Below are 21110 nucleotides of genomic sequence, written 5' to 3'. Positions count from 1 at the left end.
TATTTTTAATAATTTATAACAGTTTTTCTAAAAATAATATTTCGTATTATATTTTCACTTGAAGAAGGGAAAACAAATGTAAAAATCTTTATTGATAACGACAGAAAAAATCTTAATTAGAATTTTAATGACTCAATTCTATCTTTATTGTATGATTAAGGCTAATACAACAAATGCTGCACAGAAGAAAAATGTCATTATCTTAGATTTAAAATAATATTTATAATCACTTTTCAAACAGAGTAAATTTAAAAAATGCTGTAATACTAAGAAAGTAATTTCGCTTCCCTTTGTTGTGTTTTCTTAGCTCTTATATTTTATTTTCATTATTACACTAAAGTAAAGGAATAAATAATGCTAATTTTAAAGTGCTGAAAAGATGAGAATGAATATTTTCTAAGGAATGTAATCAATATTGTTTTAAACAAAAATTCTTTATTTAATATAAAAAAATAAACAAATAATCGTATTGATTCATTCAAAAAATTCTGGGACTTTTGAAATATTTAAGAATTATAATCTGTCCCTTAGAACAAACATTTAATATCATACAACTGACTAGCCAAACCGGTTTCATCCAGAACAAATAATCACAACACATGCGCGTAGCGCCTGATTATAAGCATTCAAAACTTCCTTTTGAGACCAAAATCAAACTACGAGTGTTATGTAGGCTCATCAATTGAAAACTCAGCAGTGCTAAAGAAGATATTTTTCAGTAATTTATTTTCATTGCAAATCTTCTCAAAACAGTGTTTGGGTCTTATCCTTTAAATAACTTGTATGCTAATGCAATGCAAAGCATTTCTGTTCCGTTCCATGGCCAAAGTGAAAAGAATCGAATCTTGGCTTCCCTTTGACGTATGTTTCGTAATTTGCATTTAGATGTTGAAATCTTGCTAATGTATTTCATTGACGTCATGTTTATACTCAAAATTAATTATTACCTGACAAATAAGGCTAAAAATTAGATAGCAGATATCTATAATTTATAAAGATTATATAGTAAAATTAATCCACTTATATCTTAGATGTTATAAGTCTAACATTTAATATAGATCTAGAATTGTACGGAAATTAAATTTTGGCCACATTTCATCCATCAGGCTTCCAAAGACAATAGACAAACTTCCATTTGACAAACTTCGATCAAAATTTATTGGGAATATGAATTTCAGATTTAAAGTTCTATACAAAATTTATACTGTCTGTCTTATAGCACTTCTGAGTTACAAAGTTCAAAGACAGAGATTTAAAAATCCAAGAATGGTATTGTAAAAATCTCGTAAATCAATTAAAGGTACATTTTGAAAATCATGGAATTCAAATGTTTATTATTATTATTATTATAGCACCTACCAGTTGAAAAAACACAAATTACTTTAAATTAGTATTAATTCTTATTGGAAGTAATATTAATTTTTATTAAATAAATATTTTAAATTTCTATGTATGCATTCTAACCGAATTAAATAATTTGATTTTAATGAATATTCAATCTAATTGAATTAAAGCTATATATAAGAGAGAACATCAATAAATATAGAACTTTTACAAAAAAATGAAAAAGAAAAAAAAAGATTATTCATGTTCTCATTTAAAAAAAATGCCACAAGAATATTTTATTTTTATTTATTTACAGATCATAATTTTTTTAATGTGAAGAACTGGTATTAAAAAATAAAGAAAAACTTTTTTCTGCAACGCTTACTAAGCCGAAAGCATTATATTTATCTGAATATTAAAACGAAATAGTTAAGCAAAGCAATATAAGTATAGAGAAGATTAGTTACCTGTGATTAAAAATAGTGGGTCCGAACTCAACTCGGAGAAGCTTATTTCGCTATATTTTCCCTTATTTTAGTAGTTTACTGATACAAATTAATCCAAAATAGGGATTTCATGGACGACAATTTTAATTTCCACGCGTTGCAATGATTTGGAAAACTACAAAATTTGTCCAATAACTATCACAAAATAAGATAGGTTTAATAGGAGTATTTCAAGATCATTGGTTTACAGATAAAAAAAGTAAATGCATATTATTAAACAAATTAAAATATAAAGCTTTGAAATGATAATATATATCTCCATCACTTTAGCCCCAATGGACGAACCATAACTGCCTATGTGCATTTTAGCGACAATAGACATTCCATTATTATATGAGCGATATCATAATTTTATAAATTATTAGGTTGTAAATATTGTTTGCCTATGTTTGAAAATGTTACATAAAGTATACAAATTTATTATATATTGGCTTTAAGAGTCATGCAAGTTGCTTTTTGCAAGCAAACTTAATATGATGATGCGAGAGAGGAAACGTATTAAAGCAACTGCACCATTAATCGATGGTAAATGAATTAAAAAGAAAAAGAGTTAAAAAAGATAAATTTACGTTTTACATCAGAAACAGTTTTTAGTAAATTTATAATTTCAAGTTATTTTTTTTTTCTTCTTTTTTAATATAAATTGAGATATATCTTTTTTAGAATTCGAAATATATAAGTTCATAGCCTGACAAGAATTTCTTTGTCTTTTGATATCACTAATACCGGAAAAAATATCCCCACGACAATTCTTATGAGCAATATGATATGTCACAATAAGCAATATAACAAAGCAATTTTTATTTACATTCTCCAGCTCCGATAGCTCCCAGCGAGCAGTCATTTATAACCAGAAATGCAACGACATTTATCTTACGTCTGAGTGCCTGGAAGAGCGGGGGTTGCCCAATCCTGTTTTTCGTTATCCAGTACAAACAACAGCGGCAATTGGACTGGAATGTACTGTCTCCTCGCATTGAACCGGAGGAAGAGTATGCCAAAATAACAAATTTGACGCCAAGCACATGGTACAGCATTTTAGTTACAGCGCACAATAATGCCGGACCAACTGAAGTGGAATATGTGACGTCAACGTTGACTCTGCAGGGAGGTAAATAGTAAAAAAAGAATATTGCTCCTTTCTCATTGTGAAACATTGTTCTTGTCTATGTCTGTATAATTTAATGTAGCCTAGAAAATGGAAATATTCATATATATAATATATATGCTATATATTTTATAAATGTATTTATAACATATATATATATATACCATATTGTCGCTTAAAGAATGCATGACACGCATGATAAAAACAGTTAAAAGGCGATTTGATTGATAAAACGTTTTTTTTTTTTTTTTTTTTAAAGTTCTGTTTGTTTCTTTATGGAAAATACTTTTATTTTCATAATTTTATCACTTTCATACTTTAATTACTTTATCGAAAATACTTTCATTCGTGAAATCTTTTAAAGTTATGAAATCTATTTTCGTATTTATGCAATATTTTGAAATTTTTTTCCAAAATTTATTTTGATAAATTATTCATTTATTTTGAAAATTACCTATTACATCTTGGTGCTATATAATTTAAGAAAATCACAAACTGGCAGATTTCATAATTTTTCAAGATTTTAATTAAAAACAGTGTATTATTTTGATTACATTAACGTTAAACATTTGATTAGATCATTTAATGAAACAAATAGAAGAAGACAGAAAATATTTAAAAAAATACTCATGCTAAAATTAATCTATTAATCATTCTAAAAATAACTACTCATCATCAGAATTAATTATCATTTCATGAAAACAAGACATCATCTAATATCTTTTTTACCGAAACAATTATGAAAGAATTAAATGATTGAAACAATAGAATTTAAAATATTAAAAATATTTATCTTGAAATATTTACAATATTATAATTTGCTTTAGCTCAATAAGAGTTTACTCTATTGTAGTATAATGTAATATTTTTTACGTGAAAGCGGCATGAATTGAGGGAAATTTTTGTTATTTTTATTCTCTTAATATGTACTTAATAAATAATTTTCAAAATAAATAAGTCGGTTTACTTTTGAAAGAATTGCTCGCTAATGAAAGATAAATTTATTTAATTTCATATCAGATATTAATGGGATTCATTTGTCCAAAAATGTCTTTGAAATAGGTTATTTTTTCTTAATAAATTGCAGTTAAATCAGTTTTCAATCAAAGGGGCACAAACTGTTTCAGGCTATATTAATTAAATAAGATCGCACAATGTATATTTAATCCAATAATCAATTATTAACATGGGTGCTTTTAGGCTTGCCTTCTATTTATAATTTACAAACTACGGAATGTCACATGCACGATTAAATTTTTACAAACTTTCTAGTTGAATATCGGTGTATCAGGTATATTATTTGTAAATTGAGACCTACGTAATAGTTCAAACTCCAACAGAACTCTGTCCAGAGCAGACCATGGAGTTATAATATTTAAAAGGTATCTACTTCTGGACTGTATAATAGATACTCGCTAAAAAAGTCTTACAAAATGGGAATTAGATTACTAATGAAAAATAAAACAGGATCTTAATTTTTTTTAGTAATATCAATTTAATTTTTTGATTATTTATTTCCAATGATAATTTAAAATATTTTTAAACATATAAATTTAACAATATTTCAGTTTTTTTCTTCCTTCATATTTAAAATATTTCTCTTTCTAAATTTTTCAGTATTTATGTGATTGGATTGTGGCACAAACGCATAGTTATGATTTATTAAAAATATTTTTTTTGTCCAGAATTTATTTTTTTAATATTAAAAGAAAATTTTCAAAAAGCAAACAAGAAAAGAAAAATATACAGCCTTATAAATAAAGCATGGAACAATTTTTAGAAGTAGAGTTCGGATCTTCTTTAGTTTTGAAGATTTTGTTTAAAAAAATTAATGATTTTGAAAATTTGCTATTTTAAATTAATTGAATCTAAAAGAGGTGGTGGATCCTTATATGGATCGTCATATAACGACATAAGTGTCCTTATAAAAATTGGCAATTTTAAACATTAAAGCTTAAAAAAGCGTTTAGAGAATTAGAATCAATTTATTTTATGTTGTCAGTTGTCATTAAAAGCTCTTTGCAATTTTGCTAGTGCATTAAGGTATGAAAAACGATTTTTTTTTCAGGCACTATTGAACCAGAAATTGTGGGAGAAAAGGAGCAACTGAGAAAATACAAAAGTCTCTCAATAATTGTACCTGTGAGCTGTGCAGTAATAGTGCTGATTGCCGTTTCTTTAGCAGTATTTTTTCTCGTTTGTAAGAAGAGAGGAACGAGGCTAACCAACCACTATGAAGGTAAGATAACAGTATTTTTTGAAGACAACTTTCTGAATGAAAAGTAGAATAATTTTAAATGAATGATTTCACATTGGAAAAAAAAATATTTCCATATAATATCTGAGTATCTAATGCGTAACCACTCTCATTTAATTTGTATCTGTAAATGTTAATTATTATTATTCTTTCAGATTCCAATATTTCTTTCATTCGCTTGTATAAGTAGGGAACATTTATGAGTAAATTAATAATTATGAGAGAAAGAGCGCATTGCTGTTTTTATACTATTAGTATTTTTTTTTTCGTATGTAAACAGAAGAAAGTCAAAACTGATTGACCACTGCCAAAGTCAGAAAATAACATTGTCGGCGAATATTTAATTAAATAGGTTGAATTAATTTCCAGTACTATATATATATATATATCATAATTTTTGGTTGAAGCAGAGTGCAGATTGAAGATATAGACGAGACTTTGTATTTTTAATTTCGTTTTATTCTCTCTCGGGAGGCAAACATGATTATTTACATGAAGGCGCAGCTTGGCACAAAAGCAGAAGGCAAAAAAGGCACGAACAAATGATCACTATTCTTATATAACATTGAATTTCTGGCCAGGCGCCAAAGGAATGCATGTGTTCACCTTGGACACCTTTTTAAGGGCAAACGTATCACTTTCATTTGAAACGTAGTTCAGGTGGCGCATCATTTTTTACAGAGGAATTAATTAAACCGAAAGTGGAATTGGATCACGAAATAAGAGAATATTTTAGAATGAAGTTACGATGGGCTAAATTAAGATAAAGTTTTGGAAATTTATTTGGATTAAATTAAGAGTTTAAAATATCATTATATATATATATATATATATATATATATATATATATATATATATATATATATATATATAATTTAAAATATTAGTTTCAACATCTTGCAATTTTACAAGTAGAGAAAATCAAGTACTTTATGAAATTAGATTTTACATTCAAATTATTATTCCCTGGTTACGAATGTACAAAAATAATCATCCATTTATTAATCCTATATCAATAAAACATTAAATTTTCCTCTAAATTCATAACTAATTTGTCCTGATTTAATCATTTTCAAAAACCTTTCATAAAAGTTATTTGGATACAAAAGTAAAATAAAATTAGTGATATGTGCACTTAGTGATAGGTGATAGTAATCAAAAGGCAAAATATACTTTAGAAAATAATCATAGCTATAAATCAATAATATAACATTATTATTCGAACAAAGTTTGATATAACGTTGATCAATGTACAGCAGATATTGTAGAAAGGCAAAATATTCGCATTTTGGATTTACTTTTTATACAATTGATTGGCAAGACGAATGCATATTTTGACATTACTGAAGGAATGTCTTATTTTGCAACTTTGAAATTAGAATCTGATGAGGACAAGGACAACTAAACCCCAGAAAGCAGCAGACAAATTTAAATATATATATATATATATATATATATATATATATAATGATAGATTATTAGGTGCAGGGTACCTAAGGCACCGACAAATCTAAAGTGCAACATCCCCATATACATGACACAAAGTGCAAAAGGTCCATATACGTGATGGATTTTCGGCCATTTTACTCTCGAGTCTGGCACTTTCCGATTCTGACGAGGAGACTGCCACTTAGTCAATGCCACCCGATAAAAGTACTCGGATGACGGATAGTACCGTCTGATGATGGATGGTCTTAAAGCATGGACCGCACCAAAATGGATCTCATTTTACACTGGAATGCCGAATCCGATATGTATTACATATAGTGGGTTCAGCAATATTTAAAGTATTATTATCAATTTGAGTCGATGTCTTTTCCTTAGTTTAATTAGCATTTCTTCATGATTTGAGCCATATTTTTATTTTCATTTCTATGCATGATGGGGCTTTCCAATTGAATTTTTAACACTAAAAAGCACATTATAGGATTTTAAAATATCTTCCTATACTTTTCCTTAGTTTAATTAACATTTCTTCATGATTTGAGCCATATTTTTATTTTCATTTCTATGCATGATGGGGCTTTCCAATTGCATTTTTAACACTAAAAAGCACATTATAGGATTTTAAAATATTATGAGTGACACTTAATTTTTAGATATATAAAAAATTAATTTATAGGTACATCCGCGAAATAAATAAAATAACAATAACGGAAATGCATGCAGTTGATGACTGAAGTTTTCAATATCAGTTGGAAATTATATAATTGATGGATATGGTTATTCAAACTTTTTATTATATATATATATATATATATGGTTCGTCATATCAGTTTGCAGAAAGGTGAGGAAAACTAAGTTTATGGGAACTGTAATTTGACAACTAATTCTAGAAACCTGAAAAATTACATTGTTTATCGAATATTCTCATATTTTTTTTTTACTTCTTTTAAAGATACTTTTATAATTATTTATTTAAATGTATCAAATTAGCCCACAATGGATGCTACTTATGCAAATAAACCAATACTGAGCACTCAAGATTATTTTTTTCAGTCTCTAAGATTAAGAAGTAATTTATATCTTATTAATTTGACTTCAGATTAAATAAGAAGCCCAAAGGAAATAATTCTAAGAACCAAATCTCTATGAAAGATATAATTTCTAATATCAGGAGTAAAAACAAATGCATTGTTTATCGATAAGAATTTGTTTCAACAACTTTTGTCTCAACGAATTCGAGTTTGGTTTTCATTTTTAATCCAAAGGTTGAATTTCGAAATTATTTCTCAAACATTAGGATTGAGCAATGGTTCATACAGCATTCAAATATCATATTTCAGAAAAAAAATATAATGAGCCTTAAAGATTTATTTTCAACAAATATTCACAATAATTGTACTGTACTTCTTTTCAAATGTAGTCTTTGAGTCAAAATGATTTTTTTGAATTTTAAAGCATAACAACCAATATAAAGCTCATTAAATGAATAACATCACAGCAATTGAGCACTGAAGAAAGTTTACACATTATATTTAAAGGCTCGATATTTCTAAACAATAACCATAAAAACATATGATGTCTGGGAAATGTTTCAGGAAACTGCATTTCTCTTCGATTTAACCCAAAATATGGAATGTCAAAATTATTTCTTGAGAACTGAGTTTGAGCAATAGTTCATAGAGCAATCAAATATGAAATTTTAGTAGAAAAATTTAATTGCTTTTAAAGATTTTTAATTACATTATTTTCAAGAGATATTCATAATAATGTTACTCTCCTTTATATTAAATGTTTCCTTTGAGTCAAAATGCCCCTAATTTTAAACCATAACAACCAATTTATGCTCATTAAATACATTAGACCATAATAATTGAGCATTACATTCTCTTTACAAATTTTATCTAAATATTCGATATTTCTAAGCAATATCCACAAAAATCTGTGATGTCTGGGAAATGTTTCAAGAAACTTTGCATTTATCTCTGATTTAGCCCAAAACTATTGAATGTCGAAATTATTTCTTGAGAATTGAGACTGAGCAATGGTTCATAGAGCAATCAAATATTAAATTTCAAAAGAAAAAAAAAAGTGATGGTTTTTAAAGATTTGCAATTGCTTTATTTTCAAGAACTAAAAATACTTTTACTCTCCTTCCTTTTAAACGTAGTCTAAGAGTCAAAATGCCCTTTTAAATTTCAGAGCATAACAGCCAATGCATGCTCATTAAATGAATTAGATCATAACAATTGAGAGCTAAAGTCACTTTCCAAATTATATCTAAACACCCGATATTTCTAAACAATATTCACAAAAAAATATGTAATGTCTGGAATAAACGTTCAGAAAACTTTGCATCTGAGTTTTATACCTTTAAATAAAATTCTTTTTTTTTTCGGAATAATGAGCTGCAATTTCAATAATTTTATTAAATTGTTTACCTTATAAAAAGACAGTCCAAAAATTATTTTTTGAAGTGGTTTTTATAAAGTTTTGTTATTTTAAACAACTGAAACAAAATTATACTCATCAATTTTCCATTAAAATATTTAGCGAAGTTCAATAGAAGACCCGCAAGGAAAAAAATTCTATCATCTTTCATTCTAGAAAACGCACTTAATGGTATCATTTTTCCAAAGCAGCAATTTCTTACTTCACGGCAGAAGAAAAGCAGCGAGCTCAATAATTACATCATATCAATGATGATACCCTGAAATTCTTATTTCTCTAATCACTGGATGATAAGGGCCCAAATTCGGTTGTTCCCATCCTACCCCTGAGCTATTTCCTCTTTTACACACTTATCCAGTGCTTTCGAAATCTGAGCCAAGTTTCCGATATCTTTACTTACATAGTAGGATGGAGAGGGTATATATGCTTAGTCAGTGGTGCGAAAAAATGATCTATATATCTTATTTTTTTGTTGCCGTTTCTACTTCTTCATTTTTTTTTCTTATCCTCCCCGCAACTCTCATCCACATCCTTCAACGAAATCAAATAAACGGCAAAGTCAATAAACATTTCGGATATCACCAAGTTTCTTGGGTCGATAGTCTGCCTCCTCCTGTAAGCTATCATCCACACAAAAACTCGTTTGGATCAATATAATAAAAAAATATATATATATAATGAATATTTCTCTCTTGTCTGCTTCTTTTACTCTTTTAAAAAAGATATGAAATGGAAGAAAATTGAATTATAATTTCATTTGCTCTAGGGCAGGATTATTTTTCCGATGTTCTTATCCTAAATCTTAGGAATTTCGTTCTGATCTGAAATAAAATATAATTACCATTTCAAAATATTTTTAAGAAAGGTAAACGGTTTTCCTTTGTGAGATGAGATAGATATTTTATTATAAAAAAACAGGCTATAAATGAGTCTAAAAGATTTCACTTAAATCCGTTTGAGCAATTTTTTCTTTGAAATTTTTGTTCAATAGAGGAAGATTTCAAAGTGCTTTTTGTGTTGATAAGGAAAATCTTGAAATAAATTGTGGATTTTGAAAGCGTAAATGTTATTTCTTGAATATAAAAACAATAGATGGTAAGTATTTTATCATAAATATTTTGTTTCTGATTTTTGGAGTCAAATGTCATAAAAGAAATGTATTTTAATATCACATTCATGAAAATAATTGCATAAAATTCATACAATTCTGAAGCTGCTTTTTTTTTTTTTGGTTATTTCGTCTAATTCAAATGACATCAACATATATTCAAAATTTCTATTTCAATAAAGCTGAGTTTAGTTTTTATCATCACTATAATATGTTTTGATTTTTTTTAACTATTTTCTTAAATTAAACAATTTAAAATAATATGGAGACATTTTAAATTTTTCATTAAGTTCAATATTTTTATGTGAAATTTTGAAACATTTATTTTTTTGTGTAATTAAGACTTTCATGCAGCAGTACGGTCATTTTCAAATTTTTTAAATCTTTAATTTTTTTTTTTTTTTTTGCATTTATTAATTTTTGCTTAGTGTCTATCACTGTTACTTACAAGAAATATTAAAGCGAATAGTTAGAAAGTTTAATCTTTACTATTAATACAGGCGATTTTGTGCGTATGTGTGTGTCGGCGTACTACAGCCCAAGCAGTTTGACTAAAATTTGTCATATATATACTTTGATAAGTAAAACCCGAAGAATTTTTGAAAAAAATAATTGGCATTTTAAAATTAAAAACTTAGCGGACAGTTTGTAGTGTTCAGTGATAACTTCCGAAATTTGTGCAGCACATAAACTAAACTAACTTTTTTATAAACTATTTTTTTTTTTTTTTAATTAAGTGATGCCAATTTTTTGCCGAATATTTTGTCTTTTTCTCATGATTTTTTTTTTTCAAAAAAAAATGTTAAACTATTTTATAAGAACATATTTCATTTTCAACTTAAAACTTAATTCTTTTTCATGAACTGTGCTAATGTTTCTATCTGTTATTTTTCTTTGTTAATAATCATGATATGATCATCAACAACGATTATATAATGGTAATTAAAATAATATTCAGAATAAAAGAAAGCAATGAAAAAAATGAATATAAAGATATGGCTTATTATTTTCACACTGAATATGTTTCAACGTATGGCAACCTTTTAGTAAAAATTTTGACAGTTTGTTTTACATAATACTGTTTAGTCTCAGGATCAAACCATGGTGAATTCTTTATTAAGTTTATTAAGCTTAATTCTAAAGATCATTCATTTTAATACATTCATTTCTTTCCAGTGATATAATTGATGTATAAAAATGTGTACCGAATAATAGGGGAATGCATAGGAAAATGGACAAAAGGGTATAAGGTTTTTTTGAATTAATAAGGTTTACATGTTTATAAGAAAAAGAAATTTTTAAAAGTATTTTTCCAAGAAAGATATAAAACATAATTGTACTAAATATTCATCTGATATTTTTAAAACTTTTTAACTCTTGTGTATATATCTAGGTCGCAACTAGTATATATGTCTTGTGGCGTTCCCATTTTTTTTTGTACGTGCAAATGGATTTCTTTCTGAATTAATAATGGAACTGTTCAAAAATATGTTTATTTTATGATTAATGAGGCATCAGAAATCAATAATATGGATTTTTCACCATATTCCTTACCAATGGCTTAGCAAAAGTTGATGACATTTGAGAGTCGTTATTTTCTTTTTTTGTCCACAATATTATTATTTCAAATATCAAGTCATATAAAGACACTAATACTTTGCATCCATGGTGCATACATCAACTATATTATCTTATCCCCCTCTGTCGATGCATCATTGTATTTTATTTGAAAAAGATTTGTCATTTTATTAGTTCATTCTCGCAGAATTTTCCTGGCAAAAATACTGCTCAAAGCGCTTTTTGTAATATTCCAGATAATTAAAATTTATTTTAATATAAAGAATTTTCGCAACGAATAGAGTATACAATAGTCCGAAGATACTATATAGAGCAAGGCATTCAGTCAAATTTTAAGAAACTGCATTTGCTGACAAGAGCCACAAAATCCTAGCCATTTCATTTGACTTATGAGGAATAGTGCTTAGTGAAGAATAGTGAATAGTGAGGAATAGTGCTAAGATTAGTAAATTCTGGGTGCCGATATTCAATAGCTTATCTGATATTGGCCTGTTGACTATTAGTTTTATTTGAATAAATTTATTCGATGGTAATTGGTCAAATATGGTTATGAAGTTTCAAAACTTTTTCTGAATCACTGTTTGTTTCTTACAATATTGGTATATGAAGATTTTAAATTAAAAATAAATTATTAATGCTAAATAAAAATTGTTTAAATTTATTTTAATGTTTTGTTAATAAATACATGAATTGCATATTTCCATGTGTATTTATTTTAATCATAAAGTTTCCGAATTTTTTTTATTGTTCAAAATCAATTTAAGAAACTTTTATAAATGGAAGTAAGGAAAACTAGAAAAATAATGGAAATTATTTATTCTAAAGTTTTTGTCTTAATTAAATTTTATCAAAAAATAATCTTTGATGCATTACAGTTTATTTTTTGAGTTTATCTACATCAACTCAAAATTATAGTTACGATATTTCTCTCATTATTAAATTAATTAAATTAGAGAGACTTTATGTAATGCCGAAAAGCAACCATGATCATTCTAGTTGAACTTGTGCAACCTCCACCGTTTTATTGACTATAAATTGCCTTATTTTAAATTCTTTGAAATATATTCTGATAATTTTTTAATTGAAAATGAGGAAAATAATTAGTAGAATTAACAAAATCAATAATAAATATATGGTTAAAATATGGGGCTTCATTTTCGTATATTAATAAAAGCCGCTTTTATAAATTCATTAGAAAGTTCACATATTTGCAAACATTTTCTTTGATTAGGTAAATTATTCTGAAAAATTCCTTTAATATATTAATTTTCATTGTTCTTCAAAGGTCTAGTTCTATAGATAAAAGCTTTTAACTTTAAAATAATAAAATTTGAAAATATAAAAATTACAGTGTCATATTTTAAAAGCGAAAATACAGAACAAAGATGCGTCAAAACACATTTCATTTTTTCTAATTTGATTTTTCTCCATCAATAGTATTCCATTGAATTTAATAAAAATAAGTCAAAATGCTTAAATTACTTAAAATTTCATTTGTCTGTAATTTTGAGATTATCGTCTCTAAATAAAAGTTGCATTGAATGAAATAATTTTGAAGATTAATTCAATGATTCAATGATATTTTTTTATTATTGTATCTAATAAAAATTCAAAATTTGAATTTCATATGAATTTTTATTATAAATCTAAATTTGGCAAATGTTAAAGTTGAAAAGAATCTCATTCTTCATCTGCTTCATGATTGTTTCATTATTTTTATATTTGCTCATTCATTAAGTTGCAGAATCAAAGGAAAATCCCCAAGTCTAAAGTAAACTCAAACAGGACATACTGCATAGCCTAGAATCATGCATACTCATTAGTAGTTAAAAATACATTCAGCATTTAAAAACACATTATATAATCAATATTTTTTATATAGGTGTACGAGGAAACGAAGAAGGGAAGAGTGACAATTTAGCCATGACTGATTTAGAGAAAACTTACGACCAAAACAGAGAGTCTGTATATTTTCCTTCTCCATATGCAACAAGTCGCGTTCCCGGTTTGCATCGAGATGAAGTTGGATTAGAGAGAGATGGCTGTAGAAGTCTACACCATCACAGTGGAAGACAGAGTGAGCACTTATATGATATACCTCAGCAGATGAGAGAAGATATGGTGAGTTCAGCTAAATCACTGTTCATTTAATTGATGCTTATTTGTAACGCCAGGTTTCAAAGCTTTTTCTTCAAGAGTTAATCAAATAATCATGATAAATGTCTATGTATACTAGATGTTTTAAATAAAGCATAATTTTTGAGAAGATGTCGAGTAATAACTCGACATCTTCTCAAAAATTATGCTTTATTTGTTGATTATAGTTTGTTGTCTTTATTTGTTGATTATAGTCTGATATATTTGTTGATTGATAGTTGATTTGTTATATTAAACTACTCATTATTTAAATAAAGTTGAAATTCATTACAGAGGAGAATTCGCTGTATATTCAAATGAATTATTTTGCAATTTAGATATGAGGTTTCATTCAGTTAGAATAATTTACTGAGATTAAAACCACAATACATTTGCTTCTATAGAATGTTTTCTAAGATGCAGAAATGAAGTTTCTATCTTTCTGCATTAATTTCCAATATTTCTCAAATTCTAGCTTAATGTTAAAGCAGAATCTTCCTTGGTTATAATGAAATTGAAATCTTGCATCATTGATCAGAGAAATATGAAACATATTTATTAGGAAATAATAATTATGTTTCATAGTAAACTGAGTATTGATATTTAAATTAGTTACATATTTAATATATTACTGATAAAGAAATTCTGATCACAAATGTGATAGTTGTGGGGATGTTTCCGAAATTTTGAAGATATTATAACTTTTAACATAGAACAGAAAAACTTTGGTGACAATATTTAAAAGAATTACATTAAAAACTAATAATTTTATACCAACATTTCTTAAATTCAAATTAAATATGAAAATTTAATTTTCTTTTATCATAACAAAATTAAAAATCATACATTGCCGAAACAGTTATTATATAGATGAGGAATAAATTTTCTTAAAACTATTTTTTTTCATTTAAATCAGAGACATGTCAGATTTAATTTTAAATGTATTATCTGATTAGATAATTAATAATTATCTAACGATGATAAGATAATTTAAATTAAATAATTAACAATTATCTAATTAAAAAGAGACTCTGTCCACAAATATGAAAATTTTATAGATACTTTAAATATTTTGAAGAATCTACAGCTTTTAAACTAGAGTTAAAACCCTGAAAGCAATATTTTGTATTTTGATGATATAAAGTGAAATAACATGTCATATGATAATAGAGTAAGAAAATATGCATTATGGAAAAATATTACAAAAGTGTAATTTTTTAATATAGTAATAGTTAAATATTAATAGCTCTTTCATATATAACTAGTTATAAATTATATTATATGACAGAGATAAATTAAATACTTACAAATCATATTCTAAGATAGCGTGTGATTAACATGAAATCAATTTCTGACAAGATTTTGAGAAACATATACTTGTCTTAGAATACGCCAAATTTAAAATTATAAAATTATAAGTTTTAAATTAAATGTTGTGAAAAGTTGCAATAAAAAACTTTTGCGATGTACAAACTAACTAAAATACGTATAATATATTTTCGTGTTATTCCCTTTTTTTCAGTAAAACAATGCATTAATTCTTAGGAAATAATGTAATTTAATTTTAATTATTATACAGGCTTCTGCAGACTAAAGTATGCTTACAATACCCATGCGAATTGCTCAGAATTTTAAATTTCTCATAAAAACTAATGAAACCGTTCTAGTTTTGGGCAGCCTTACAAATAAAAGGTTAAAACAAAGAAAGATAATACGATCCTAATTGTGTGGTAAATAATTTTTTATATTGTAAAATTGATAATGTTACTTTAAGATTTAATTTTATCAGATGATATACATACACATAAATTCTTTTCTAGCGGAGACACAGTTATCACATGCCTTCATCGCAAGATGGAACTATGGACATGAGCAATTATGGTAAGATGAATCCCTTCTTTATATATAACAATAATAATAATAATTTTTAGGATTTTCCATCTTTAAATACACATTTGCCAAATTCCAAGAAAAATGTATTATTTATACGAATTTTCATTAATTTTAAAATCATTAAAGTAATATGTTTATGTTTTGAGGGATGATAGTTTAGAATATAAGTAGAGTATAACCTATCAGTTAATTGGTTTTTATTTAACAATGATTGCCTCCTAAAAAAATCAGTTATGCTAAATTCAGAAAAAATTGTTAGTCTATAGAAAAGTAGAATATGTATATAGAAAATTTAAATGCACAGTAAATTTGGAGTACTAATAAAGATAATTTTGTCTAAGTTTGTGTTTTTCAAGGCAGACTGATTTAAAATTTTCATATTTAGCAGAAATTAATTTTTAAGCGAGAGAGTATAACGATCGCATTTGATTGCATTAATTAATTTTGATTAAATTAATTTATTTTCAGTAATTTATTTCAATTATTTAATTTTATTAATTAAATTAATTAAAATTTAAGCGGTAATTTGGTGTTTTCCTCTGATAGATTTATAATAATAAATTTCACATAAAAGAGCTCTGACAACGTTTTAAAAGTCATTTTTTCTTCTTTTTTTTAAAGTTAATAATATTAGCAAGAATTTTCACCGAATTTTGCATAATTGTATGCATGAATTTCATTTTAATATTCAGATTTCATTTCCTTTGTTGAAAATTAAGACAGCGATTCTGATTTTAGTTTGTTTAATTTATATGCGAAATCGAAAATTGAAATATTAGTTCAACGAAAAACAATGCACAATAAAGAGTTGTATCATCCGGATAAATATGTTTTTACTGAGACTTTCATATTTTGAGACTCCATTATCTAAGGAATGTTTTTATAACAGTTAATAAAACAGCAGTAAATCTATTTAAATAACATGACCTTAATGCTTATAATATTCAACACAATATTTAAAAAAAAATATTGTGAGAACCTGGCCAACTGATTTATGTATACCAGATTCATATAAAATTAAGCGCAGCCGATAACTCCGGCAAGACAGCTAAAGCCAATGGTGGCTAACTGAACAAACTTGAAAAAGTATCGCAATGTAAATTTAAAACGGATAGTCCAATTTTTTACCTGTTTGCAAAAACTTTTGCAATGCAGTCGCCAGGTTTGCGATTTAGGCTGTTATTATGGGAGATAAAAAGAAACTTTCAGAAAATTGGACGAAAGAAAGTAAAAATCGGTAATTAATCCGTTAAAAAAGAAATTATCAGTAACCTTACTTAGAATTTTATGCTTACGTTGAGAAAATAAATGAAAAAGAAAAAGTTATAAGATATGTTCCAAAAAATAAAAATACATTTTATTTTCATCTTTCGTCATGTAGATAAAACTAAGACCTTTTTTTAAATAGGCTTCTTAAGAGAGTTTTTTAAATCTTGAAAGTTATAAAAATTCAAATACTGCAAATATTTACTTTCAACTTATAAATTAAATGGAAGTTAAAAATCTCAAAGTAACTATACACAAGCTGAGTTATTCAAAAGACTTACGGAAGCCAAATCCTAAAACTGCTAAAGACTTGGGATCTGTTATTTTTGTAATAAAAATATTTTTATTACAAAAAATATTTTACTATAAACCAATTTACACATGTTTTCTATCAAAAAATATTAAATGTAACATATCAGTTATAAAGTTCATTCCTCTAAAGTTAATGTTTACATTGCAAAAAATTTACATATTCAGCTATATGAAGAATATTTAAATTTTATGAATATTCTGAGATAGATAAATAGATTTAAATAATTTTAATGTTTAAAGGAAAAGATAAAAATTATTGTTGTTTCTGATGGCACTTCCCATGGACCAGCCCGCTGATTTCGAATTCAGCGATTTTAGGCTGGGGGAGAGCGTCTCTTTCTTTTAGTAGTGCCAACTAGGGCCAAGAGTACGACTTTGTTATTCGCACATCACATTCGCTTGCACAGCCCCTTTTTACAAGGGAACACAATCACACATCTCATAGAGAGAACAGATGAAAAACAACCATGCCCGAACCAGAACTCGAACCCTGGATGCCCGGATCACGGGGAAGACGCGCTACCCCTATGCCAGGACGCCGGCAAAATTATTATATGTTACCTTATTATTATACCTTGAAATAGCATGTGGAAGGTGTAAATATGTTAAATTTACTAATTATTCGTGTATTTCTGTTTCACACATCTAGAGATAAAATGTAAAATAATAAATATTGAATTTTAAAAGAATAACTTTTAGAAACGCATTAAACTATTTAGAAATCCTCAGCTACCACAATATATATCTTATGCATGTTCCATATGGCTTAGAAATGAGCTGGAAATGGTTATTCTTAGAAATTAGAGAAATTTGTAACAGTTAGAAACACTTATATCATTCCTTCTTTAATGAACGATTCTATTTAGCATTGAATTTTTAACGTATATTGCAGAGTATTGACAATTAATGTAATTACTTTTTTCCTGTGAAAGTTTGAATCTTTTTTCTAACAAAATATGTGAATCCTTTTGAAAATATTTATGATTAATTAATAAACTCAGTGGAAATACGCCTGTTATTCTAAATAAATAAATATAAGGAAATTTTTTTAATCCTCTGAATACTTTAACTTTTACTTCTTAGGGATCTTAAAATTTATTTTCTGTAAAACAATAAATATTCTGATGCAATATTTATAATCTTATATGATATTTAAAATTTAATTTAGAATGCACTGAAAGTTCTTCATTATCATTTAATCAATATTATATAACTGAAAGTTATTTTTACAATGCAGTGTTTCTTAGAAGACCGCAATCAAACTTCCCTAAGTTGTGAGATTATACTCTAAATTATTTTTATGATATGCGTCACAATTTGATTTTATTAATGTTCTGATTTGAAGAATAGTCACATGCAAACAGTTTCTTTTTATTAAACATAAATATTAAGCAATCTTATTTATTTAAGGAACTCTTCGCCACCTTAAATAAACTTTAAGACAATTTTATTCCCTAAATAATGAAACGAGGATTCTGAAATGAGAGGGAAAAAAGAGGCACTTACTTTTTTCAAATAATTGAGATAAAAGACTACCTTTCCTGCTACATATTATGGGAACCACTCCCAAGGGGAATGAAATCCTTCGAGACATCTGGCAAGAAAGTTTATCATGGGAATTTTTAGGATTCTTAAGATTTCCAGAGCCTTCATAAGTTAAACTATATAAAAAAATCATTTTATTAAACTACATCAATCTAAAATCATTAAAATGAACTTCTTGGACCTCTAAACTAAAGGAATTGTAGAATAAAGCGCAACTAAATGGTAATATTATTTTTTTCCCTTTTATTTAAGGAAGTGTGCCGAATTAGTCCCCACGAATAATACTCTTTTAATTCTAGTAGGTTTTTAAGCTATAGGAAAGTAAATGATTCTTGAGGGAAAGTTAAACATTTTTCCCTACTTTTTATGCATAAAATATCCAAGCAAAATTTTAAACCTCCTATCATAATGTCTGAATTCCTCGAGCGTATTGCTATAAATATATGTCTTCGTCATGAAATATATCTGGTTGTCCTCTAAACATACTATAAATGTATTCCTTCCTTAATTCTTAATGTAGCATCAAATATGCATGCATGTATAGATTGAAAAATATATACTGGCCAGTATCTCTATGAAGGATCATATGGGGAAGCAGTTCTTGTTTTCTATATCTTGAAGAGCTGCAATGATTCTGTAGTAATTCTAAACCATGTCATGTAAGCCAAGTAAACCAAGTCATGTGGGCGTTAAATCCATCGAAATGAAATTCCGGCAAGTATTTCTTTCGACAAGGCATAATCTAAATTCGGAATGATAAGTTGAGATTAACGTTGGCTAAATCCTCTTCTGCTTTTATCCCTGAGAATTTCGGAGATGTAGGAGCGGATTAAAGTTTCACCCTCGTTGATTCATAATTGGGAGATTTGTCTAAAAATCATCTCCGTGTTGTTTAGAATCTCACCGTTAAACTATTTAATGTAAATTAATTCAGTTAATTTCAAGCATATCCGTAATATTATAAAATTTTATATGGAATTATAAAATTTTATATATAATTCTGTTTTATTTATATAAAATTTGCTGTTGTTACTTAATTATTTACATTTTTACGTTTCTGAATAGAAGTCATTAAAGTTTATTCAATTGTAAAAGGGTTAAAAATATTTAACTGTTTTGTTGCTTTTTATCGGTTGTTTATTAGAAATAAATTTATTTTTTTCTGCAACCCTAGATTTTTAAATGTCAAGGTTCTATTTAATTTTTTAATATTATAAAGAATGTAGCAAATAAAGCCATGGATAATGTCATGTAAGGGTACAGATAACATTTTACTTCATTTTAGAAGTATTTGGATTTGCTCGTAAATGGCGCATTAAAATAATGCTGTTGGATGAAATCGGTCGTGAAAGGGATAATTTTTAGTATTTGTAAATATAGGTGGATACTTTACTACATTCTCTTGAAATCGGTTTCTAACAGACCCTTTACAACTAATCCTTTCACACCAACTCTAACCAAGCCACACATTCAAACTGGAACCCTTTTCAGAGTATTCGAAAGTCCATCTGCTTTCGATATAGAGTGATAAATGATGAATTGGTCGAGCGTGTTACTGACCATGTCACCGGCCATGAAAACTATTATGTAAGAATACCCCTTAAAATTGCTCCAAAATTGCTAGGAGCTAGAGGCAGCAGCGTTTTAATTCAGCAGTCCTCGTCCACGATTAATTACGGACTGGTATGCGACGTGTTTTGGACATTCCGTAACGACGGAACAGCCCTCTGGGGACTCGAAGTAGCATTGTTACGTTTTAATGGGTATTTCGAACGCAGGTTTCCGCCAACTGTGCATTCGGTATTGCTAGGCCAGTCTCTAAAAGGTACTAGTAGCAAATGCGAAATACATTCCAACCGCTCTCAAATATGTGAAATTAGGTATGTAATTATCAAAGACATGCTTCGCTTACCATGCTTGGAGCTTTACTTATTATATTACTTTCTCTGTTTTATTTTCTGCAACTGTAGAAATAAAGGAAGGGAATGAAATTTTCTTTAATGAATATTTTATGGCGTCCTTTATCAGGCATCGATTCTCTTATGAAGTTTTTAACTGTGTGGGAATATTTATTTCGGTAAAATGGAACATGTTACTGAAAGTTTCGAATCAGAGAAGTAAATGGCGCAATTTGTTAAATGTTGGTTTCCAAACGAAGGTATAATTTATAATGTTTTATTT

At 27.0% G+C, this 21110-nt stretch overlaps 1 protein-coding gene across 2 annotated transcripts in view; it reads left to right on the top strand.

Moving 5' to 3' along the window:
- Nucleotides 1-21110, top strand: part of LOC129981897 (cell adhesion molecule Dscam2-like) — a 395465-nt gene that overhangs the window by 347569 nt on the left and 26786 nt on the right. For both annotated transcript variants that reach the window (XM_056092942.1, XM_056092941.1), the window contains 4 exons: nucleotides 2650-2943; nucleotides 5009-5179; nucleotides 13660-13898; nucleotides 15734-15794. In XM_056092942.1, coding sequence (XP_055948917.1) covers nucleotides 2650-2943; nucleotides 5009-5179; nucleotides 13660-13898; nucleotides 15734-15794 — 765 coding nt within the window. The remainder of the gene's footprint in view (nucleotides 1-2649; nucleotides 2944-5008; nucleotides 5180-13659; nucleotides 13899-15733; nucleotides 15795-21110) is intronic.

This window comes from Argiope bruennichi, chromosome 8 (assembly GCF_947563725.1).
Source record: "Argiope bruennichi chromosome 8, qqArgBrue1.1, whole genome shotgun sequence".
NCBI lineage: Eukaryota > Metazoa > Arthropoda > Arachnida > Araneae > Araneidae > Argiope > Argiope bruennichi.
This window is presented reverse-complemented; position numbering and strand designations above follow the sequence as displayed.